Here is a 26,502-nt window from a genome sequence, read left to right as displayed (position 1 = left end):
CGAATTCACTGACCCAAAATATTGCGAAGTGGCTCTTGGAAGAAGTCAAAAGGTTAGGCATAAAAATAGGAAAACGAGCAGTGGGAAACAGCAGAGAAGTCATTGCCAAACTCAACGAGGCCGGGGGAACACAAAGTGATGAAATATTAGTATGCTTCGACGTAAAAGCGCTGTTCCTAAGCGTACCGTTGAAGGAAGCTCTACAGTTCTTCGAGGAATGGATCACAACACACGAAAACTCATCTAAATGGAAGAAGAAGATTAAATTGTGTAAGAAAATGGCCTACATGTGCATGAGTGCATCCTATTTCAGATTCAAGAATAAATTTTATAAAACAATCTCCAGGGCAGCAATGGGCTGCTATGCGAGGTATTTATGTATGAACTCGAGGAAGCTGGGATACTGCCAAAATTTTGGATCAGATACGTGGATGATGTGTTAGCAATTAGAAGCAGGAACAATCCTCGCGAAACTCAACCGGGTACACAGGAACATCGATTTCACCATGGAGATCGAAAAGGAAGGGGAGATACCGTTCCTAATCCTAATCCAGGAAAGAGGGGATTTTGAATTCGACATCTACAGGAAACCGACCCAGACACAACGAACTATCCCATACAAGTCAAACCACGATTTCCACCATAAGGTGGCGGCATACAACTTTATGATTCACAGGATGGTCACAACACAACACAGAAGAAATAAAGAAAAGAATTACATCCTGGAAACAGCCAAGAAAAACGGGTACAACAGGAACCTCATCGAAAATTGGATCAAAAATGAAACTTCACCAGGTCTCAAGACAACAACTGTCAACACCCTTCTAGGAGGTGGATACAGAACCTAAGCAATGGACAGCACTAACCTATTCGGGTCGGACGCAGAGCATCAAAAAGCGGCTACGTAAACGTGGATTCCGGGTCACCTCGACCAGCAAACGATACCTACTTAGGACCCGGTTACAATCAGTCAAGGACAAAAAAGAGTGTACTGAAAAAAACGGCATTTATAAGATCTAGATCTCCTGCCCAGACTGCGACAAGATTTACGTAGGGCAAACAAAACGGCTAGTCCACACCAGGGTGTTAGATCACTTAAAGGAGGCCGAATCCGCTAAAAATAAGAATAACCAACACATAAGGTCCGCGGCTGCCAAACATATAATAAAGCAGGGACACCACATTTCATTGGACAACGTTAATATCTTGGAGGACGTGAACGACGCTAGGAGACTAGATTCCTATGAGAGTCCCCACATCTCGAAAATTTCCTCCGAAAAAAGGTTAAACACAGCCATGGGCAACAATTTTTCCACCTTTGTGGAACTTTTAGGAGAAGTACTGAAGCCTAGTTAGAATATTATATTCACAAGAATAGGTATAAAAAACCCAAATGGGGGGACATTTTTTTCAGAAGATAAAAACACTGAAGAAGAGGACAGTTGGTCCCCGAAATACGTATTTGTTTAAATTAGACACTTTTAGCCAATAAAACGGAAAAATATCTTCCAAGACAATCCTTCATTTTAAGACTTCGGCTAACAAACAACCTCCCTAATTCAAACTATCAAAAAGGTTTTCAGACATTTCAGGGTTTTTCGTAAGGATAACCAGTTTGCATTGCATTTATTGTTCTCGCAGGGTCCATATTTTCTTTGTAAGTCGAGAAAGTTCCAGGAGATGCAATGGACGGATGGTTCACCATTGAATATTGTTCATAGCGCTTTTGAAAGATTTTCCTATGTTTACTCACCGTCATCATCATCAACGGCGCAACAACCGGTATCCGGTCTAGGCCTGCCTTAATAAGGAACTCCAGACATCCCGGTTTTGCGCCGAGGTCCACCAATTCGATATCCCTAAAAGCTGTCTGGCGTCCTGGCCCACGCCATCGCTCCATCTTAGGCAGGGTCTGCCTCGTCTTCTTTTCCTACCATAGATATTGCCCTTATAGACTTTCCGGGTGGGATCATCTTCATCCATGCGGATTAAGTGACCCGCCCACCGTAAGCTGTTGAGCCGGATTTTATCCACAACCGGACGGTCATGGTATCGCTCATAGATTTCATCATTGTGTAGGCTACGGAATCGTCCATCCTCATGTAGGGGGCCAAAAATTCTTCGGAGGATTCTTCTCTCGAACGCGGCCAAGAGTTCGCAATTTTTCTTGCTAAGAACCCAAGTTTCCGAGGAATACATGAGGACTGGCAAGATCATAGTCTTGTACAGTAAGAGCTTTGACCCTATGGTGAGACGTTTCGAGCGGAACAGTCTTTGTAAGCTGAAATAGGCTCTGTTGGCTGACAACAACCGTGCGCGGATTTCATCATCGTAGTTGTTATCGGTTGTGGTTTTCGACCCTAGATAGGAGAAATTGTCAACGGTCTCAAAGTTGTATTCTCCTATCCTTATTCTTCTTCGTGTTTGACCAGTGCGGTTTTATGTTGTTGGTTGATTCGTCTTCGGTGCTGACGTTGCCACCATATATTTTGTCTTGTCTTCATTGATGTGCAGCCCAAGATCTCGCGCCGCCTGCTCGATCTGGATGAAGGCAGTTTGTACGTCTCGGGTGGTTCCTCCCATGATATCGATATCGTCAGCATAGGCCAGTAATTGGGTGGACTTGAAGAGGATCGTACCTCTTGCATTCACCTCAGCATCACGGACCACTTTCTCGAGGGCCAGGTTAAAGAGGACGCATGAGAGCGCATCCCCTTGTCGTAGACCGTTGTTGATGTCGAATGGTCTTGAGAGTAATCCTGCTGCTTTTATCTGGCCTCGCACATTGGTCAGGGTCAGCCTAGTCAGTCTTATTAATTTCGTCGGGATACAGAATTCTCTCATGGCTGTGTACAGTTTTACCCTGACTATGCTATCATAGGCGGCTTTAAAGTCGATGAACAGATGGTGCAACTGTTGTCCATATTCCAACAGTTTTTCCATCGCCTGCCGCAGAGAGAAAATCTGATCTGCTGCTGATTTGCCTGGAGTGAAGCCTCTTTGGTATGGGCCAATGATGTTCTGGGCATATGGGGCTATCCGGCCTAGCAAGATAGTGGAGAATATCTTATAGATGGTACTCAGCAACGTGATACCTCTATAATCGCTGCACTGTGTGATATCTCCCTTTTTATATGTGAGACAGATTATGCCTCGTTGCCAATCGTCAGGCATTGATTCGCTGTCCCATACCTTGAGCACAAGTTGATGAACCACTTGGTGTAACTGGTCGCCTCCATATTTAACCAATTCGGTTGTAATTCCATCGGTTCCTGGCGACTTATGATTTTTTAGCCGATGAATTGCACGGACTGTTTCTCCTAAACTTGGTGGTGGCAGTATTTGTCCGTCGTCTTCAGTTGGCGGGACCTCCAACTCGCCGATGTTCTGGTTGTTCAGTAGCTCATCAAAGTGCTCAACCCATCGCTCTAATATGCATATTCTGTCGGAAATCAGATTTCCCTCTTTGTCTCGGCAGGATGAGCATCGAGGTGTATAAGGCTTCATCCTGCTGACTTGTTGGTAAAACTTCCGCGCCTGGTGCGGTTGCTCCCTGTACTTTTCTAGTTCACAGACTTGTTGGTTCTCCCAGGCTTCCTTTTTCCGTCTGTGAAGTCGCTTCTCCGCTCGACGAAGTTCGTGATAAGTCTCTGCGCGTGCCCGCGTTCTTTGAGAATGCAACATTACTCGGTATGCGGCATTCTTCCGTTCCGTTGCTAGCTTACATTCATCGTCAAACCAGCCGTTCCGACTCCTTTTGCGGCTGGGGTCAAGTATATTTGTGGCCGTATCCATGATAACGTTCTTCAGGTGGTTGTGAAGATCATTAGTTGATGCTTCATCTCCAGGTCCTTTATTGACTGTGGTTATTGCGGCATCCATTTCCCTCTTATAGGTGTCGCGGAGGGTTGTGTTGTGGATGGCTTCAGTGTTCACTCTCACCTGATTGTCAGAGGGGATTCTAGGTGGTATTGTTATTCGAGCTCGGAGCACCATGCCAACGAGATAGTGATCCGAGTCTATATTGGCCCCCCTATATGTTCTGACATTCATCAAGGCTGAGAGGTGGCGGCGTTCGATCAACACGTGGTCAATTTGGTTGAAAGTGGTCCCGCCTGGAGAGGCCCACGTATGTTTGTGGACCGCTTTCCGCGCAAACCAGGTACTTCCAACAACCATTTCGTGTGACCCTGCTAATTGAATGGTCCGCAGTCCGTTGTCACTTGTTTTTTCGTGTAAGCTATGGGAGCCAACGTATCGCCTGAATACGGGCTCCTTCCCTACTTGGCTGTTAAAATTCCCAAGTATGATTTTGATATCATATCTGGGACAGGCTTCGAGGGTTCTTTCTACTGCCTCGTAGAAGGTATCCTTCTCCGACTCTGCAGTCTCCTCTGTAGGGGCGTGAACGTTTATGAGGCTTATATTTCTACACTTGCCTCGCAAGCGCAGAGTACATAGCCGTTCGCTTATGCTTTCAAAGCCGATAACAGCAGGTTTCATTTTTTGGCTGACTAAGAAACCTACTCCGAGCACATGGTTTACTGGATGACCGCTATAATATATGGTGTAGTGGCTCTTCTCCAGGAAACCGGTCCCTGTCCATCGCATCTCTTGCAACGCTGTTACATCAGCCCTATATTGGGACAGGGTATCGGCTAGCTGCTTATCAGCTTCATCTCTGTACAGGGAGCGCACGTTCCATGAGAAAATGCGCAAATCGTTGTTCCTTTGTCGTTGGCGGGTCCGTCGTTTTAAAATCCGTCCTATCCGAGGCTCCTGTTGTGGCTTCGTAACAGGTTGTTTTCCGTGTAGGGTTGTCAGCCCTACCCAACCCCCAACCTGGAGGACCAGTTGGTACAATTTGTCCCGTTTTTAGGCGCGGGAGACTCGCCTTCATCCTTCTCCGTCTGCAGCTTTTCGTCAAGAAAGAACTCCCAGCGGTCACCACGTGGAGGTGGAGATAGGGTTTGGTAGTAGAGCTGTTGGTGTTGGTTCAGCAGGCATTTACCAGGTTTTATGCTCCATCATGGGTACCAATCCACGTTTCGCCCTGGGACCTATACTACCCTTTGACCCTTTGTTTACTATTAAATTAAAGTCTATTTGAAAAGTAAATAATTCCTTCTACGTTTTCACATTTATGTGTTTTTGTTCTTAGGTAGCTTCTGGTTCCGATAAGGGAAAAGAACTGAAGGAGATCATGTCAAAAGGGGCTCTGGTTTCAAATGATGATGTCCTCCAAATTTTGGAACGTGCTATGGTTAAAGTTTCAGATTCCGCCAATGGCTTTTTAATAGATGGGTAAGTGGAGAGAATGCAATAATTAAATTTATTATATAAAATGTAATTTTGCTAGAAACAGTTGAGAAAATTCTAAATGTGATCTTGTGGCGCGGCAGAATTCACGGCATTCGAAATTTATTTCGAATGTTGCGAATACCAGCGGACAGATGACGTCACCGGCGCTCTTCACTCAGTTCAGACCTCGTTACAGGAGTGAAGAGCGGAGTAGGTGACGGAAAATGTTATATTTTTTGATGGAGAAAAAAGTGAATACCGAAAAGGGCAAGATGTTATTAAATTAATAAAAATAACGAGCACCAGTTGTGTTGTTGGAAAAAGTGAAAGGATTCTTATAAAAAGTTTCTAAGAAATTCATCCTTTGTTGAAGTTGTCAGTTCCATTGTTTTTAAAGAAATAAATGAAGGGTTGTAACCAGTGAACATCGTTGTTCTTAACTTCTAAAATCTGGTACCTGGTCGAAAATGAATTAGAAACCAATTCAGCAGTAATAGCATAACTATTTAATATATACTTTTTTTTTTCAAAATACAATAATTATTCAATTGATAAATTTTTGTCATTGAAAAACCACATCTAACTTTCGCAGATATCCACGGGAAAAGGACCAAGGCACTGCTTTCGAGAAGTATGTTGCCCCAGTTGATTTGATCATTTTCTTCGACTGTTCAGACGTAAGTATACTAGCAGAGTCCTGAAGATTTGAGTTTAGAATTAGCTGAATCAATAGTAAAGATTCTTATACAACTTCAAACTTCCTTTTCCATCTGAAGGAAACAATGACTGCCCGGATTTTGCATCGTGCAAAAGAATCAACCGAAGTTCGTGCTGATGATAACGAAGAAGCAATTAAAATTAGGCTGGCCACTTTCCGGAAAAACACCAATGAAATTATGGCACAATATCAACAAAAAACTGTTGTGGTAAGTTTTGAGAATTCTAGAGTTTTTCGGGGAGCTAATATCAAATGGATAGTAAAACGCGCTATAGAAGGAAGCATCTGGTTTCCGAAAGATAGAGACATATGTACATATATCCGGATTTTAAAAAACTACTGTGTTTGCTCTTTAATTTCAAAATCATCCTTTTTCCCTCTAACATGGGATAGGGACACACCGCAAGGTTCACCGCAAAAAAAGTAGTTCAAAAAACTACAAACCAGAAAAGGGGGGCATCCCCCGAATTTAGTCGTTGTTTTCCTATTTTGGCATTTTATTTGCTCTAATAATTTTTAACAGATAACTTAATATAATAGGAGCATTTAAGATTTAATATTGTCATTTATTTCCATTTTCTCATTCAACAGATTAACGCTGAACGAGGCGTTGATGAAATTTTCGCTGATGTTCAAGCCGCCATCGATAATGCTGTTGCCAACAAGAAACAAGCAGCCGCCGCTGCCTTATCTTAAGTAAATTCATCCATGTCTTATTAATGTATTTAAAAACAAAGAAAACTCATTTTTAAGAAAAGACTTTTCTCATTCTCACCCAAAGAAGATTTTCACAATTTTCCTTTACATTTCTAGTGCAAATTTATTTAAAATGAAGCAAAGTTGTAAAAGCAATATGTACTAAAGAGAAAGAAATTTATTGAAACCGAAAGGAATTTATTCTGTTTTTATTCTGTGCGTATTTATTATTTTACGCAGGTTAAGATTCTGACAATAAAAGATTGCTTTCCTCAAAGGAACCACCATGTGTTTTATTTCTACAAAAAGATGGATTTGTTTTAAATTTCTTAAAGATTTTATTTGTAGAATTGGAACATCGGTTGGCATAGGTGGAGTCATAGTAAGCAAACAAAACATGCCTACGCACCGCTACTCTGTCTTTTTCCAAAGCTTTCCGAGCAGTTTTGTTGTCCAAATATATGACGCATATTCACCAAAAAAAATCTCTTCTGCTTAGGATTATATTGCAAAGTGATAATTCCGCGCTACAAAGTATTATATTTTCCTGAATGAATGCTGTTTGGGATTATTTCTGAAATATCAATATTGTCAGTCGGGGAATGTCACTTGCATATGTCCAAGGAAAACTTTTGAAAAGTAAGCGGATATTCATTTAAAAAAACACAAAACACAGAAAGATAGAAATTCCAATTACATACTTTCATCGAAGGGGAGGCAGTAAATAGTTTATTCTAACACACGCCTAAAATTAGAGGGAAACGCAGAATGAAAGGATTGAAGTTTTGGAAATACGTCAAATGATGTCGACGAAGCAAGGACTACAACGAAATTTGTCGTCAAAGTTTACAGCTCTTGAAATCAGTTCAGATATGATGAAGATTGTCAACCAAAAGAGCAGGAAAAAGATGTTGGGGAAGATTTGAGTGAGTAACACACACACAAGTGGTAAGGCAAGGTATACTAACCAAAAATAATGATGATGGCAACCAAAAATTTAAAACTATTTTAGATAGACTTAACATTTTAAATAAAAGGCTTGAGGAACAACAAATAGTAAACAAGCAACAGATAGTGAACAAAGTATAACAAGAAAATTAAATGTCAAATGTACTGAAAATCATAACTTGGGATGCAAATGGGCTGCAACCGCACCTGCAAGAGTTGAAAGTTTTTCTTTATACTCAGGAGATTGACATATGCCTTATTTCAGGAAGACATTTCACGGTGTCCACCAACACTAAAATTTATGATTTTTGCTCATACCATTCAATACATCGTAGCCAGGAAGCCAGAGGGGAAACTTGAATTTTTGTGAAAGAAGATATCAGACACCACGAAAAACAAAAAATTAAAGATTCTGGCAAGCTCTTCATTTTTTTTTCAGATTTTTCGGTTGGGTAGTTTCTGAGAATGGGTCAGTTAAAGAGGTGATCACTTTCGGTCCCCGCACTCCCCACCTTTCCAACAAATGTAGAAACTAACACCAGCTTCGGAAAGTACTAATCGAGAGCTTTTCTTTGACCCCCCACATGACTATATTTGATGAAAAAAAAAAATGTACACTTCCCTTTTGCATGCATAGGGACACACCCCCCCCCCCCCCCCCCCTTAAATTCGCCGTGGAAAGATTTAACTCACTGTATGCATAAGATGAGTGTTCACGGCTCCCACCTTTCCATCAAATTTGGAGTCAATCGTTATAACCGTCTCCGAAAAAAATGCCTGTGACAGACAGACAGACAGACAATTGCATTACTACAAAACATAGTGGACACTCTCTTCCCAGAGGATGTGAACCACACAAATCTACCTAAAGCCCATGTAAACCCCGACGAAATTCCTGTAGTGAAAAAAGAGGAAATTTTTTGATGCAGCAAGAAAATTCGCTGAAAATAAGACCCCAGGGCCATATGGAATCGCGAATATCGCCCTAAAAGTGGCAGCCAGGTCAGCACCAGATAAGTTTGCCAAAGTTTTTACGGCATGCCTTAGAGAAGGAGAATTCCCCGAGCAATGGAAGCCGCAAAAGTTGATACTTATTCCGAAGCCAAATAAACCATTGGGAGACCCCTCCTCATATCGACCGATATGTTTGGTCAATACCATTGGTAAACTATTTGAACGAGTATTACACTACAGACTGCTCGCTATTGTGGAAAAGGAAAGAGGCCTATCCGACAAGCAATTCGGGTTACGTAAGGGGAGATCGTCCGTCGATGCAATCAACCTGGTGACTGACCTGGCCGGCGCTGCAATACAAGATGACAAATGTTGCGCATTGGTGACATTCGATGTAAAAAATGCGTTCAACACTGCAAAGCGGATGAAAATCGTAGAGGCTCAAACCAAACTACAGGCTCCGAAGTACATTGTACGCATCGTTGTTGCATTTCTTCTTGGAAGAAATTCGGACGATGGACAGAAATTATTCCCAATGACGTGCGGTGTATCACAGGGGTCTATTGTAGGCCCCTTACTGTGGTGATTTATGTACAATGGAGTGCTGACGCTACGCCTTCCTAACGGCGTGACAACTATTGGCTTTGCGGACGATATCGGGGTAACAATAGTGGGAAAACCCTTAGACGAGATCGAATTCTATGCAAATGAAGCGATATGGGAGATCAATTCCTGGTTAAAAAGTCCGGTCTATCACTTGCTGAACATTAAATGGAACTAGTGCTAATCAGCCAAGGAAGGAAAGACACGACCGTGAAAATTAAAGTTGGTGAAAAAACAATTTCCTCCCAAGAGTGGCTTAAATATTTGGGAGTAATGATTGACAAAAGACTCAACTTTAAAAAACACATTTAGTGCGCTGCAACTAAAGCATCTTCCATCGCTGTAACGATCTCGAGGATACTACCGAACATTGGTGGATCAAGACAAAGTCGATGTCGTCTTATTTCAAGGGTAGTTAGTTCCGTGCTACTCTACGCAGCTCCAGTTTGGGCAACAAATCAAATTTCGGAAAACTAGAAATGGCGTATCGACTAAGTGCACTCCGGGTATGCATTGCTTATCGAACGACATCAGGAGAAGCAGCATATGTACTGGCAGGGGAAATCCCCATAGACATCTTGGCGGATGAAGGTTGGCGTCTCTACGGCAAAATGTAATCGGGGAGTCTATTGTACTTCGACGGCAACTAGCACGGCAGGAATCTATCGCAAAATGGCAAAAAAGATGGAACGAGGCACAAACTGGCTGTTGGACCTACCGCACGCATTCGAAAATGGATTGAAAGAAGCCACGGGAACTAAGCTACGAGCTCACACAGTTTTTAACTGGACATGGAGGTTACCGGGCTTATCTATATCGATTTGCACACGACGAGTCACCATGCTGCCCAAGATATGGTAACGTGGCTGAGAATGCGGAGCATGTTGTATTTGAATGACCAAGGTTTACAGCACACCGAACTAGGCTGAAGGCGATCGCAGACAGGCGCTTATCACTTGGAAATATAGTGGAGCTTAAGTTGGAATCAATGGAGGCTTGGGATCAAGTGGTAATTGAGCTGAAAATGATTCATCAACAGCTAAGGCATGAAGAACTGCAAAGAAAGCAAGAAAAGGAACGAACAATAATGCGCCGCAGTTAAGAACTGATCCAGTCCCGCGACGCAATGCTTATAGCAGTCCCGTGGGGAGAATGGAAGAAGAAGGAGATGGTTTTAGTGAGCAGGAGCCTCACATAACTGCATAGCAGGAGCCAGCAGTAGGTTTTGAACCTTGCCATCTTCCAACGTTGAAAAAAAAAGACAGACATTTTTGATTGTAATAAGGTTTTGTTTTACACAAAACCTTAAAAAGAAGATTTTGCACGACTCTTCCTGTCCATCGCAAGCTCCCTAATTTTAGGAGGTGACTTTAACGCAGCTGTCTAGCTCCGGGCAACCTTTGTTCCGAACTATGGGCAGATTTGTGTTGGATATAATTACACCAAAGCTTCATTTACATATACATATATATACATACATAGCTGTCTCGAAATATTAATATTGATATATAAGTGACCAAAAAGCTACAACGAAATGTTTCCTTGCGAATTCAAATGTAAAGGTTTCACCTTCTATAACTTTCTTATTAATAGTTGGATTTCCTTCAAACTTCCCAAAGGTATCTATCTCTTATACAAGTGCAAGTGTAGTTCTAGCATGAATTTAATGCGGTTTCCGGCTAAAATTTCAAAATATGCTAGTATGCTATTATTAACTTTATTTATGCAGATATTGGAGTGGGATTACTTTGAAGCCCAAATTTCATTTGGATACACCACTGTAATTTTTTTTTTACTTTTCCGGTTAAATAGTTTCTGAGAACGACACCTGCTACACTTTTTGGTGGTCATATATTTAGAGCCCTCACACTTTCACCCAATATGAAATATGGGACCAGTTTCGAAAAGTACTAATTCAGTTCTTTCATTTGATCCCCCACATGCCCACATTCTGTGAAAAAAATGTTGCACCCTCCATTCGCATATTTGGGGAGCCCCCCTTAAACAGTGACTAGACAGGCAGTGAGGAGTGGCACCTGTGAGGAGTGGCCAGATCTCCCATTAGGCGCTACCCCAGCTGGCAGGTTGGGTGGTAGGTAAATATGTGTTCATGCACATTTCTTTTCGGACTGTGCATGGGCTAGTGTTTGCGCATCTCTGGTGCGTGGACCAAAATGGCTACGCAAAGAACATAAAACCACTATGGAACACGTGAGAAGAAGGAAACTTACGGTGCAGGGGCTCGGAACCCTAGTACTGGCGGCTTTTGAGAGTGAGCAAGCGGGCTCCTGGCCGTCGAAGTCCCTCGACTGCAGTGCCTCGGTGGTGGACAACTTGGCCACCGTGGCATCTAATGCTACAAGTGTTCTAGATTTGGAAAAGGGGGTGTTCAAGCGAAGTACCACTCTACCAAGAACACCAGCAGCAAAAAAAAACAGCAACACCGCACATATTCAAGAGGAGCAACAGCGGGAGTTATTCCAAGATCACGAAAAGGATCCATTCAGAAGAAGGTCAATGAATGCCAAATGTAATGGACTATTTAAAAGTAGTAATCCGGTGACAACTTTTGGGAAGCAGAGCCCTGAAGCAGAGGAGTTACCCTTCGCACAGCTTGGTGCAAAAATAGTTGAGCTGTTTGAGTTCATCAAGGATAAACATAACGTGCACCAAGCCATAAAAAATATAGCAGCAGCAGGAGGAACGAAATTCCAAGGGTAAGTCGAAATCTGCTGTCCTAACGGTGTTACAGGCGACGCAAGTGACAACTAATCGTATTGCAATCAACCTGCCATGAAATAAGAGAGTACGGGAAAAAAACGTGGAATCACTGGGAAATCAGCAGGCGTTCAAGAGGAAAAAGGTCATACAAATAATTCCGAAAACCGCAACTAAATGCACCGCTGCGGCAATCGAATCTCTAAAATCCAAGGGGAATGAAAACGGTGGTTGGACCAAGATAGTTAATAAAAAGGCGAACAAAAAGGCAAGAGTGCGAATTCGCCCAGAAGCAATTGTGATCTCCAGGAAGATAAATTTGTCCTACGCGGAGATTCTGAAAAAGGTCAAAGTTGACTCCGACCAAAAAGATTTAAGCGGAAATGTCAGCAAGATTCGAGGGACCCAGAGGGGTGACCTCATATCTGAGCTGAAAAAAAAACCAGCTTGGGAAAAACTAATGACTTCCGAACTCAAATTAAGAACTCACTTGGGGAGAATGTCACATTACGGACTGAAAAACATGAGGTCTATATACAGTGCAAGGATCTCGATGAAGTGACATCCAAAGGAAAAATTTGCACTGCCTTGATGAAACCGTTCAAGTTGGAGGAACATGCCGAGAAGTCCATTGTGAGTTTGTCGAAAGCCTATACTCAAACGGCCACATTGCGATTATCAGTGGACGTAGCGCAAAAGTTATTGGCGGTCGAGAAGATTCAAATCGGATGGGTTGTTTGCCGTTTGAGAGAGTAGATTTCTCTAAAAAGGCAACGGTATTGATCCCAATCGTATTGGCCCAATCGATGTAGAAGGTGTGGGGAGAAAGACCATATTGCCAATAGGGACCCCAAATGCTTATTGTACGAAGGATGGGGGAGACGGGATTACCAGCATATTGCCGGAGGTGGTAAATGCCCGGAATTTAGGAAGGCGCTGATTTCAATGAAAAAATTTGAATTAACCTCAATCATTGCAGGGTCGTTGAGGATTTACTCGAGCAGACCCCATACGAATCTAAGGTGGAAATTGCCATCATCAGCGAACCCTATAAAAACCGTTGTGTTGGCGTATGAGTTACAGATTCGACTGGTGGAACGGCGATATGGGCATGCGGCCGACAAGCCATACAATGTACTGAAAGACAGTTAGCGGTTTTGTGTGGCAAAAAAAAAATAAAGGGGGACGGGTACAGCTGTTACGCCCCACCAAATCTGATACTGCCGAATTCGATGCTTGACAGTCTTGTTCTCGACGCAAAGGACCGTAGTCCAAGAGTGATTACTGGTGACTTCAATGCTTGGGCCCGTGAGTGGGGTAACAGAGAGACAAATGCAAGGGGCCGCGGTCTATTAGACGCTTTTGCATAGTTTGATATAATTCTAGTCGACGAAGGTTATGTAAATACCTTTCAGAAAAGGGGTCTGCCTCAACCGTAGACCCAATTTGTGCTAGCCCTGCATTGGCACGTGGTATGTCTTGATGTGTCAGCAAGGGCTACACCTATAGCAATCACCAGGCAATCTTCCTTGAGCTATCGGTGGAGTCATGGGCCAAAAGACCATCACGCCCGGAACCGCGAAAGATGTCAGGCTGTTCTACAAAAACTCTAGATGAGCAGACCTTCATAGAAGCGTGGTTAGACCAACCTAATAAAGCAGGTGCCTCTACGGAAAGAACTGTCCATGTGGCCCAAAGCATTGCCAAAGCGTGTGACGCGTCCATGCCGTGGAGGTGCTCATTTACCGGTAGAAGACCAAACTACTGGTGGAATACTGAACTGGCCAGCCTTTGACCAGAATGTCATTGAGCCAAAAAAGCGGCTCATAGAGTGGTAGGCAGAACCGATCAAGAGCAAAAAGAGCACACCTATAAGGAAGCCCATAAAACCCTCAAGCTCGCCATCCAACGGAGCTAGAGGGAACGCTTTAATGTCTGGAAGCGGACGTGAACCCGTGGGAGAGTGCCTATAGCATCGTAATGGGACGATTCAGAGCCTTTCATCTCCGCAGATCACGTGTCCTACCCTCTTGCTGAAAACCGAGCAAGAGGAGAGCACCGACACATTTCAGCCACCACTGAATGTGACGGCAATTCCTCCAGTCACCAGAGACGAGCTGCTGGAGATCTGCGGCAGAATAGGAGATAATAAAGCGTCAGGCCTAGACGGTGTACCGAATAAGGCCTTTAAACTTGTCGTGAAATCCAGACCGGACATATTCGGTTCCGTAAAGCCAGATCAACCATTGATGCCATCAAATTGGTTGCTAGCTTGGCCAAAGATGCAATCCACGGAAAGGATAGTATCAGCAAATATTGGGTGGTAGTAACCCTGGACGTGACAAATGCATTCAATTCTGCCAATTGGAATCTAATACCCAAATCCCTAGCAAAGGTTGGTATTCCCGCCTATCTCGCTGCTATCGTCGATAGTTAATAATAATAATCGTTGGCGCAACAATCCATGTTGGATCAGTGCCTTGAAGTGTGTTAGAGCACTTCATTCAAGGTCGTAACGGTCCACTAGGAGGCAATGTGGTCAGCATTGCCCTCGCCCGAGATTATTACCCTGATTTGACTCAGGTACTCATTCACAGCTGAGTCGACTGGTATCCGACGTCAAATCACGATATAAATTCCACTGCCACCAGTGAGATTTGAACCGCGACCTTCCGTACGACAGCCTTGCGCTCTAACCACTCAGCTATCATCGATAGTTATTTACCTGAAAGGATGCTCTGGTATGACACTAATCGCGGATCCCAGGAGTACGTTGTGTCCGCGAGTGTCCCGCAGGGCTTTGTATTGGGCCAACTACTGTGGAACATCATGTAGAACGATGTACTTAATCTCTCCCTTCTGAGGGAAGCCACAGTGGTGGGCTACGCTGACGACGTAGCACTGGTTGGTGTCGCAAAGCATCTCGAAGATGCTAAGTTATACTCAAGCGAGGCAATCAGTGCTGTTAAAAGTTGGCTAGAGAGCTCTGGTCTGACATTTGCGGAGGAAAAAACAGAAGCGGTCTTCATCACTAAGCGCCGGAAGAAAAATTACGCCTGCATTAGAATCGGGAATCATATTATCACTTCCAAGCCAACCATCCAATACTTGGGGGTGATGATAGACGGAAAACTCAATTTTCAGCAGCACATAGAGCATACTTGTAAAAGAGCATCCACCACGAGTATGGCTTTCGCAAGGATGATGCCGAACGTAGAGGGACCGAGGCATACTTGCAGGCTGCTCATAGCCAGGGTGGTGAGTTCTATCCTGCTGTATGTAGTCCCAGTTTGCAGAAAAGCACTGCATGTTTTAGGCAATGCACATAAATTGAGTTCAGTTTGAAGAAGAACAGCCTTAGGGGTGTGCTCTGCCTTCAGGACCATCTCAGATGATGCAGCGTTCTTGATCTCGGGAATGATGCTGATTCACATCTTGGTAACCGAAATTATGAACATTTATAACACCAGGATCATCTCTCCCTTATCGCAGGTGAAAAAAGCCGAAAGGGAGAGGTCCATAAGTAGATGGCAACAGCGATGGGACCAATCAGAAAAGGATCGTTGGATTTATAGGTTGATCCCTTCCATCGGGAAGTGGTTGGAGAGAAAGCATGGGGAGATCAATTATAATCTCACCCAGTTTCTCACCGGCCATGGAGGATAACGTCAATACCTGTGCAGGTTTAAATTTGATACCTCACGTAATTGTCCAAACTGCGACGGTGGTCCAGAGGACCCAGCGTACGTATTCTTCCAATGTCCTAGTTTGTAGAAGAAAGGAGAAACCTAGAGGAAACTCTAGATGAAGTGTTATCATCGGAAAATTTTGCCCGGAGAATGGTAGCTTGCCAGGACGATTGGGATGCGATCAATTCCGCGATCGCAGTAATCCAGGATAACCTGCGAAAAGCAGAAGAAGTGAGGAAGGCACGGTTACGAACCCCGCGGGTAGACAGAAGGAGACCTAGCTAAGGTAAGCTATCTCCGCCCCGTGGTGTAATACCAAAAGGTGGTTTCACGGGGTAGGGGGACTTGGGGGTGGTTTTAGTGGGTAAAAATCCCACACTCTGGCGTGCCCAGGCCAGAGTCTTTCCACCTCGTTAAAAGAAAAGACAGATGGACAGACTCTTTCCCACTCTTTCTTCTTCATTTCTCAACCTACACAAAATCCCTTTATTCAAGCTCAAGTCGACCTAGGTCAATGCGAAAATGTCCTCCCCATCCACTTAGTCAGACCAGACTCCGTCAGGGCGTCCATCGCCGTCTCAAAAACAAAAAATTGGTAGAACTTGACAAAATCCCCCCATCGTCCTCAAGAATTGCGCCCCTAGCATTGCTCCCATCATGTCCTCCATCATCAACCATTGTCTCATCAACGCTCACTTCCCAACAGATTGGAAGAGTGCTCGGATAGTTCCTACTCCAAAAAAGAATCAGAGCCCTCAAGATCTTCGAGCGGATCATAAAAGCCATCATCGACGAGCACTGGGACACAAATCATTCACTCCCTGAGTTTCAATTCGTCAACCGACCCAAACACTTGGTTGAGCATGCATTCCTCGTGCTCAAATCGGGCCTCAACCGGAACGCGCTGGTCATAGCCTGTATCCTTGACATAAAGAAGGCTTTCGACTACGTATGACAGTACGGACTCGTGTATAAGCTTTTCGAAATCCTCCACTTCCATCCTCACCTCTGCAAGCTAATTCTTAGCTTTCTTGACGGACGGAAAAACCAAGTCCCCAACCAACTCCAAAAACACTTTTCTTCTCCTTATTCAAGTCTAGCTGGCATCCCTCAGGGATCAGTCCTCTATGTTACCCTCTTCTCCATGTTCATCGCAGACCTACCCAAACCAACGTCACACCCAAATCCAATCCGAATCCTCCAATACGCGGAGGACTTCATCCTCTCGATTTCAACCAGAAACATCCTGGCCGATGAAGCCCACCTGAATTCCTATTTGGACAAGCTCCACCGGTACTTTACCCACTGGAAATTATCCACAGAAATGCGAGACTATCGTATTCTGCGGTAGCACAAGGATTGCGCTGAAAATAAAGAGCGACATATCACTTCTATCCCTGAAAATCCACAACGCCCCAATTCCAACCGTAAATGAAGTCACCTATCTTGGGGTGACTATGAATTCTCGTTTACCCCGCCTCCCACATATCAAGAAGGCTCTAAGCCATGCAACTGATGCCTTCAAATCGCTTTACCCAATCCTGAAATACAGTGGCTCAACACCTCCGAAAGTCAAACTGTTCTGCTACAAGCAGCTTACTCGCCCCCTTCTCATTTTCGGCTTCATCTTTTGGTCCGACATTTCCCTTACCCAAATCGAACGACTCCCTCTCAAGGAACACAAAATCCCACGCCACTGTTTCAACACCTATAACAACGAAGACCGCTCTAAATACATCTCCAACCAGATCCTCTACGATTCTTGTCAAACGCGCTCGTCGAAGAGAATCTTCTACGAACTCATCTGTTCCTTCAAATCCCCCTATCTCTCCAGATCCGAAACCTCTTTTTCGACCTCGACGGTAGAGTAATCTTTTACACCGGTAACTACTCCTCATCCCAATTTTCAAAACCCACACATCCTCAGCGCTACTTTCTCAAACCTCTCCCGCATGCCCCCATCCCATTCCATATCCTAGTTCCTTTTCCTCCAAAACATTTTGTTAATTTTCATAGAATACTTCACTAGTGATAAGTTAGGTTAGCCCATAGTTTATACCTTAGATTAATTTCAGCTGTTAAGGTAGGCCATAAGTTAGGTTAAATTAGCTTGTAAGAGAAATGTTGTTTTTGCACTAAATAAAAAATCACCAATTTTTCGGACTTAGTTTGGCCCTTTTGATTGACAATATTCAATTTAAATGATCATTTGCTCATTTTCCATTCCCGTATTTAAAACAAATAATATAATAAAAAAGAGCGAAAAAGTTGGGCGACGGTTTCGTCCAGGGCAGAGGCAACTCATCAGACGCTGCCTCACCTCTGCCCTGTTAGCAGCGTGACTGAAAGTAATGACAGATCAGCATGTAATGGGTACGAATTATATCCAAAAGAAATCTGCCATAAATCCAGATCTAAACCAGGCCGAAGTAAACATTTTTTTTGTTGAGGATGCTGGGAGTTCTGACTCCGCACCCACTTGGTGATGGACCGGACCACTTGGGAAGCAACTTACTTCTTCTTTTGTAGTCTACGGAGTTCTCTTTTTTGGGTTAAACACCCAAGTACTCAAACAAGTCGGGAAACCGGAAGCTTGACGCTTCAGGTATAAAAGGTTTTGCGTTTCCCTATGTGAGGAGCATAACGTAGTTCTCCATTGGCTGATAGTATTGACCCGAGATTTTTAAATCGCTCAGTTCTGGGCAGGTTACTGCCATTGCCAGAAGTGGGCGATTTAAATGGAGAACTGCGTAATGAAATTGCTTCACGCATTAACGCAACCTGGATGAAGTAGCATTCCACAACTCTATAGTTCTGAGTGTTGGCCGACTATAAAAGACAATGAACGGCGTCTTGCGGTAATAGGGACGAAGATGTTGCATTGCACTGGGGGCGTGAACGTTTTGATCACGTCTGAAATGAGAATATCCTTGATCGATATGGGTTTGCACTGATCATGGAAAAAACTGCGAGAGAGCTGTTTTCGATGGTGTGGTCACGTAATTCACGCTAACGAAAATTCACTTACGAATATTGTCTGAACATCGAAGTTAATGGTAAGCAACCAAAAAGCCGGTCGAAATAGCGGTGGCTTGATACACTGGATGGGGATTTCAAGGCCTCGCGATTACATCCTGATCAGGCATTTGACAAAAAAAAATCACGAAACTGATCACGGCAAGCCGATCCCGCTTATGAACAGGACAAAGGCTGAAGAAAAAGAAAAAGATGTGAGGAGCGACAAGTGCACGACAGCCCCGTGTCACATAGCTAATAATTCCAATGCTCTCTACTTTTTAGAAAGCGACTTAAGTAAACCATTTGATGGAAAGCCCTGTATTGAAAATAGTCAACCTCATACGCATGAGTTTGATATTATTAGCAAATGCCAACAATTCAACCAACATCAAATATAAACAAGTCGGGAAACCGGAAACTGGACGCTTCAGGTACGAAAGGTTTTGTGTATTTCTTAGTACGTAGCACGTAATATATCCATATATTATGTGAGAGTATCCACTTTCGGGTGATATTGACATTCATAGTCTTCAATTTTCAAAGAAGCAACAAATTTGAGGTATTACAACTTTGTTAGTAATAGTGCGATTTCCACCAAACTTGGTAAGATCATGCTCTATATTATAGCCTATATCACTGCATCATGGTACTAGGACGAACTTAAGGGGGGCTTCTAACCAATTACAAAAAATTGTAGTAATATACTATTATTAACTTTATTTAAACAGATATCGGCATGGAAGGTATTTCGGAGCCCAGGTACCATATAGTGGCAGCCTCCTGATTTTTTTCAGATTTTTCAGTTAGGTAGTTTCTGAGAATGGCCCCCTTAAAGAAGTGATCACTTTCAACCCCCCGCACTCCGCACCCTTTCAACGAATGTCAAAACTAAGATCGGCTTCGAAAAGTACCAATCGAGACGTTTAATTTGATACCCCACATGACTATATTTGATGAAAAAAAATTTTACACCCCCCTTTTGCATGTATGGGGACCCCCCCTTAAATTCGACGGAAAAGGATGTAATTCACTGTATGCGTGAGCGTTCACAGTTCCCACCCTTCTACCAAATTTGGTGTCAATCGCTATGACCGTCTCAAAGAAAAATGCGTGTGACGGACAGACAGACAGACAGACAGTAAACCGATTTTAATAAGGTTTTGTGTATACACAAAACCTTAAAAAGGGCTAGGGAGAACTAGGTTCTTCTTGAATGAAATTTTAATATTTCACTCGAATTTCAATTATTCTCGTTAATTATGACGTCAGCATCTTATTTGTATGGCTTAGGATGCTGTTAATTAGCACGAAATTGATAAGTTTGAACTGCTAGAACTTTCCCAATAATAGTTCGATTTTCATGAAACTAGGTATGTGTATGCACGAGGCTGTCCTCTATGTCGTTGCAAAATTTAGTACACTTAGGAGTAACTTAAGGGGAGTTTTTTAGTCAATTTCTAAAAGTTGATAATATACTATCATAAATTTTTTGATCAGATACCCGAATAGGACATCTCTCGAAGATTAGATTTCACATAAGTGTTTTACACAAAATCTTAAAAAGTGCTGCAGATAAGAAGATTCTTCATAAATGTGACTTTAATATTTCACGCGAATGTCAATTATTCCGGGTAATTATGACGTCAGCATCTGATTTGCATGACTTTGGAAGCGGTAAATTCGCGCGAAACTGCTAAGTTTGAACTGCTATAACTTTGCCGGTAATTGCCAGATTTCTACGAAATTTTGCATGTATATACGAAATGTCGTCCTCTATGCTGATACAAAATTCGGAAGTCCTAAAATGAATTTAAGGGGGGTTTTCAGTAAATTTCTAAAAAGTAGTAAAATACTATTAGTAAGTTTATTTGAGCAGATATCGGAATGGGATGTATTTTGAGGCCTAGATTTCATCTAGGCGCACTACTTCGATTTTTTCCGGATTTTTAGGTTGTGTAGTTTCCGAAAATGAGTCCTGTCTCACTTCAAATGCGTACATTTTGACTCCTTACTCACGCACTTTGCAATTTATGCCAAAACTAATGTCAGTTTCGGAAAGTACAAACCAAGACCTTTCATTTGATACCCTACACAACTATATAAGGTGAAAAAATTTTTTGAATCCCCCCTTTGCATGTATGGGGAGCCCCCCTTTAAATTCCACCTAAATTTATGCCACTCGCTGTATGCATGGGATTTCATAGTTCCCATCTGTCCACCAAATTTCGTTCGGATCAGTTTAGCCGTTTTGGAGAAAAATGCGTGTGACAGACAGACAGACAGACAGACAGACATTGAACCGATTTTAATAAGGTTTTGTTTTACACAAAACCTTAAAAAGAAGAATGGTCAATAATTGGCTTTGAGTCTTTTCAGATTACAGACTTAATAATCTTCACCGATGTCATGTAGGACGGATCGAGCGCAGGGATGTTCTCAGGTGGCAGCAGACGTACGCCTGTGACAAAAATGGAGGAGTCGCATCGTTCGAATCTTTTCTGACAGTTCGGCAATATTGTCGGCACTAAACAGCAACGATATATCAATCCAGTTGTTGTGGAGATGTCACCAGGTACTGCGGAAACTTGGCCGACTGAACGAAAAATTTCTGAAGTGCGTGCTGCGCACTTAAACCTTGCTAGTAATGAAGAGGTTGACAGATTGGCTTGCCCAGGATCTGGATCCACAATGGTGAGGCCAAAACCATCTTTCGGCATCCGGCCTTACACTGTCAAGTCTACTCTGAAGGTTGAAATTGCAAGGATTCACGCAGCGGAATGGACATTTTTGTTGTCCCTTAAGAAGCGGGACATGAAAACCCGAGTAGGGCTTTTCACGGGACACTGGTTGGAAAAGATTGGGGTGATGGTTCCGATTATATGCAACCAATATGAAGAGGAGAAAAAGACGGTTTTGCATCTCATATGCAGCTGCCCGGTCTCCTCAGATCTCAACAAAGACACCTTGGAGGTGTTTTCTGCAATGAAGAATTTGCACACTCTCTGGCACTGGAGAATGTTTTTAAATTTGCAAAAGCCTCCGGACGATGTAGACGGGAAGCCATGGAATAGACGATTTACGGGGATAATACAGTGGGTCTAATAAAGGTCTGAGTGCTCGGAGCTGCGGCTCCCCCCATTAAGTTAAGCTAAAGGCTGTGTTAACAGGTACTTCGGGCGAGCTGTATTTACATCCGAGCGGACCTGACTTAGTAAAAAATCACTACTTTTTCAAACAGATTGAATGATCATTGGCTTATTTTCCATACTCAGGTTTATAATAAATACTTAATATATTGTTACGGAAATCAATTTCGAAAATTATGTGTGACGTCAATGTAAATGGTAGTTATGACAATTAGCCAAGACACCGAAATTGTATAACAGTAGGGCGAATATTTAGTTACGATAATTGTTAACAGAAGAGTCTAATGCGGGTAGAAAGAACCTGTCGCAAAGTAGTTTTCTAGAAAAGTGTTTACATGCCTTTCTGGAATGTTCCGCGTAGTATAAAAGGGCCGGAAATCCGCCCACAAAGTCAGTCTGTCCCATCCAGATCCTCCAATACGCGGATGACCTAATCATATACACGGCCACCAAAGACATCTCCCGTGGTGAAGCGCGTCTGAATGCCTATTTGAACGAACTTTACCACTATTTTACCCGTTGGAAACTTTCCTTAAATCCCGACAAGTGTGAGACCATCGTCTTCCATGGAGACATGAGAATGACACCGAAGATGTGGAGTGACACCAGATCATTATCACTCACAATTCACGACCAGCCCATTCCCACTGTTAAATAAGTCACCTACCTCGGGGTGACAATGAACTCCCGCCTCTCCCATGTACCACACATAAGGAAGGCACTAGGCCGTGCAACTGGTGCCTTCCGGTCCCTGTATCCCATCCTTAAATACAACATCCCGATTCCAAAAAAGGTTAAGCTGTTTTGCTATAAACAGCTTATCCGCCCACTCCTCATCTTCGGCTTCATTTTCTGGTCCGATTGCTCCCCATCCCAAATGGAGCGACTCCGCCTCAGAGAACGCAGGATCTTTCGCCACTGCGCCAACATCTTTAAGAACGAGGACCGCTCCAAGTACATTTGCAATCAGATCCTCTATGAATCCTGCCAAACCCCACGCATCGACGTCTTCCTTGCTCGTCTTGCCCTCAACTTCCTGGCCAAGTGTCAAGCCCATCCCAACCCTCTTGTCGCCAATGCCATGCAGATCGAGATCGTTGAAGATAACCTTCTCTGGACTCATCTGTTTCTCCAGATCCTCCTTTCCCTCCAGTCACAGAACCGTCTGTTCGATCCCCTAGGCAGAGTAGTCTTCTACACGGGCAACTTCTCCGACTCCCAATTTTTTAAACCTTCCCATCATTAGCACCCCTCCCAGCTTTTAATTACCATCCCTCTCCCGCACCTCACCCATCCTATCCCAGTCCCTTTTAGTGATGAGTACGAATAGCTAAGAACGTAACAATTGGTGACAGCGACGGGGTTACGTATAGGAAATCGTAACAATTAGTGACAGCATTAGGATTACGAAAAGCGAATTCGTAACAATATATATTTTTTTAAATTAAAATTCTACTAGTCATTCCAGAGTGAATAAGGGGTGACAGACAGGCAGACTTAAAATTCTCTTCTTTTTAAATTTACGGCAATAGTGAACTATTGTCTGCACGTTTTCTTATTTTTTTCTTTGACGGTCAAAACAGCTAATTTTTGGCATGTGATCCGCCTAAAATTACCATCACATTGTAAAATGAAGTTTCTTTAACACTTCTTGACCTTCCACTCGTCTATTTTGTTTATCGCATAATTAGAACCCCCTCATCTGTTTATTTCTAATAATAAACCTGAATGAATTGAGGAATCTTTCAACCACGCTCTGTGGTGAAGAAAAACGATTGTTGAAGTATTGTATAAACATTTGCTCTTTATTTATATTATTAGACTACCTAGTAACGAAAGAAGAGAATATTTTCCTTAAAACTGTAATAATGATCAACATTATTATTTTGTTTTTGTGTTTCATCTGTTCGTCAATGCCGATAGTCGAGTACTATTTCTAATTTTCATTAACATGGATTAGTAACTTTTGTGGATTTTTGTAAAAATATATGCGAATCTCAGATTCGCTTTCAACAATAATTTCAAATTCATGCTTTTTGTGATTATATAATAAGAATACATAACAAATCGAATGATATCTAAAATAACTCAGTTTGTTCTTAAGCTATAGATACGACTTCATTTGAAATTTAGGTTCAGATGATAACAATTGAGATATACGAGTATAGGCGTGAATTGCACGAGTAACATTGTCTAAACTCTAAACGCTTTAAAAATATATAGATGCTATCCAAAATCTATACGCTACAGAGTGACTATTACAAAAAGATGCGGTTTCCAAAAACCATCATGAGACAGTACAAAAGTATCGTAAAATATTTTAATAGATTTTTATATCTTTTTTTTGTTTATTTCAATTTGATTTCCTATAATTGTATTTTTAGAATCGAAACGGCAATTTCATGTGAAATTCATCCTTTCGCATGACCTTACAGCACTCAAGATGTGTGTAAATAATCTGTGAGAAATTTGCACTAATATAATGATATATTTTTGTTCTTAAATTTATGTCTACTAAATGCTTAGTTTATCTAAAATATTTTAAAAGATTTTCCTTGGCACAGCGCCAATCAATAATATTCTGAATATTTTAAAGCTACAATTGTTTTTTTGAGGGGGCAAAGTACGCGCGAATTGAAAAAAATAAGATTTCATTTCTCAATTCATCATAACTTAAGGGGGTCATCCCGCGTGAAGGCCGTTTTTTTCGCCTTTTTTAGAATTTTTTTGTGAAGAATTGGATAAAGATACGAATACGAATTTTTCACCATATATTTATTAATATCTTGAGCATACGTAATAATTTTTCCAGCACGATAGCATTGTTCATTATTGAACTACAGAGCAATTTATACACCCATGTCCAAAAAAAAGGTGTTTTTCTGCCACCACGCTAGACGACGCTGTGATCATCTTAACGAAGAAAAGTAAACGGCATTTTAACGTCAGGACTTAACTACAGTCCGCAAACTAGGATTATTTAAAAATATTAAAAACTAAATTTTTGGCGCCGTGTTAAACTTTTTTTTGCGAATTTTGGCGTTTTTTTAAGGCTTCTTTATTGAATAAAAAAAAAAATTACTGAATGAATTGCAATTATCCTAGTTTTCGGACCGTAGAAATATGTTCTGAATAAGTTGTGAAAACTTCAAAGAAATTGGTTGGATAGATTTTGGGCTATGGTGGCAGCCGGTTTTCAATATGCAGTTTCGAGAAAAACGCATTTAAAAAGAAGAATGTAATTTTTACCCATAAAATCTTAACTGATCATTAATCTGCTATACCTAGTCCATAAACCTTAGGTTTCTTGAAGAAACACATGTACAGCCTTGGCTTCAATTCTTGTCCTTTTAGTGAAGTCATTCGAACGTAATTCGGACCGATAAATACACGTTTTATTACGGCGATCAACATAAATCTTGCATGCGACTTATCACGTTTTTAGCACTATAATTTCCGAATGACTCCGAATATCAAAAAATCACTTTGCATATATATTTTACACTATCATCATCATCAACGGCGCAACAACCGGTATCCGGTCTAGGCCTGCCTTAATAAGGAACTCCAGACATCCCGGTTTTGCGCCGAGGTCCACCAATTCGATATCAGTAAAAGCCGTCTGGCGTCCTGACCTACGCCATCGCTCCATCTTAGGCAAGGTCTGCCTCATCTTCTTTTTCTACTATAGATATTGCCCTTATAGACTTTCCGGGTGGGATCATCCTCATCCATACGGATTAAGTGACCCGCCCACCGTAACCTATTGAGCCGGATTTTATCCACAACCGGACGGTCATGGTATCGCTCATAGATTTCGTCATTGTGTAGGCTACGGAATCGTCCATCCTCATGTAGGGAGCCAAAAATTCTTCGGAGGATTCTTCTCACGAACGCGGCCAAGAGTTCGCAATTTTTCTTACTAAGAACCCAAGTTTCCGAGGAATACATGAGGACTGGCAAGATCATAGTCTTGTACAGTAAGAGCTTTGACCCTATGGTGAGACGTTTCGAGCGGAACAGTCTTTGTAAGCTACCGAAAGCGGGCAGGCGCGGTCATGAGTCCGCGAAGGACTTTCGACCAATCAGCCTGACCTCTTTCGTGCTGAAGACCCTAGAACGCGTCCTGGACATTCACTTAAGGACGATTATGGAGAGAACGCCTTTCTCTAAGTCCCAGCATGCCTACCTCAAAGGAAAATCCACAGAAACCGCCCTCCACGAGGTAATTGGCACGGTTGAGCGGTCGCTGCAGTACAAGCAGTATACCCTTGCTTCCTTCTTGGATATAGAAGGAACCTTCAACAACGTCAGTACCAACGCCATCAAGGAAGCCTTGACCGGTATTGGATTGGAGGGGTATCTCACGCATTGGATTATATCCATGCTGAGTACCAGGATAATCCAATCCGATCTGGGAGGCAACCACTTGACCAGAGCTGTGAACAGAGGCACGCCCCAGGGCGGTGCTATCTCACCGGTGCTCTGGTTAATAGTAATGGACAAAATTTTACGTACATTAGACAGCAGCGGGGTGAAGGTGGTGGCGTATGCCGACGACTTGGTGATACTAGTATCTGGGATGTTTCTGTCCATTATGAGCGACATCATGGAAGGAGCGTTGCGAAAGGTGTGCCTGTGGGCTGCAAGATGCGGACTCAGCATAAACCCAACCAAAACGCAACTGATGCTATTCACCACCAAGACAAGG

General features: G+C 42.6%; 2 protein-coding genes across 5 annotated transcripts in view; one reads left to right on the top strand and one right to left on the bottom strand.

Moving 5' to 3' along the window:
- Positions 1-6,912, top strand: part of LOC119652891 (adenylate kinase isoenzyme 1) — a 41,269-nt gene extending 34,357 nt beyond the window's left edge. For all 3 annotated transcript variants that reach the window (XM_038057258.1, XM_038057260.1, XM_038057259.1), the window contains 4 exons: positions 5,162-5,304; positions 5,894-5,978; positions 6,078-6,227; positions 6,611-6,912. In XM_038057258.1, coding sequence (XP_037913186.1) covers positions 5,162-5,304; positions 5,894-5,978; positions 6,078-6,227; positions 6,611-6,715 — 483 coding nt within the window. In that variant the 3' untranslated portion in view covers positions 6,716-6,912. The remainder of the gene's footprint in view (positions 1-5,161; positions 5,305-5,893; positions 5,979-6,077; positions 6,228-6,610) is intronic.
- Positions 6,913-23,569: 16,657 nt separating this feature from the next.
- Positions 23,570-26,502, bottom strand: part of LOC119652901 (adenylate kinase isoenzyme 5) — a 69,000-nt gene continuing 66,067 nt past the window's right edge. For both annotated transcript variants that reach the window (XM_038057275.1, XM_038057276.1), the window contains one exon: positions 23,570-24,463. The gene's annotated coding sequence lies outside the window, so the exon portion shown is untranslated. The remainder of the gene's footprint in view (positions 24,464-26,502) is intronic.

This window comes from Hermetia illucens, chromosome 3 (genome assembly GCF_905115235.1).
Source record: "Hermetia illucens chromosome 3, iHerIll2.2.curated.20191125, whole genome shotgun sequence".
In the NCBI taxonomy this organism is placed as follows: Eukaryota; Metazoa; Arthropoda; class Insecta; order Diptera; family Stratiomyidae; genus Hermetia; species Hermetia illucens.
The sequence above is the reverse complement of the archived record's forward strand: the minus strand, read 5'-3'. Positions and strand labels throughout refer to the sequence as shown.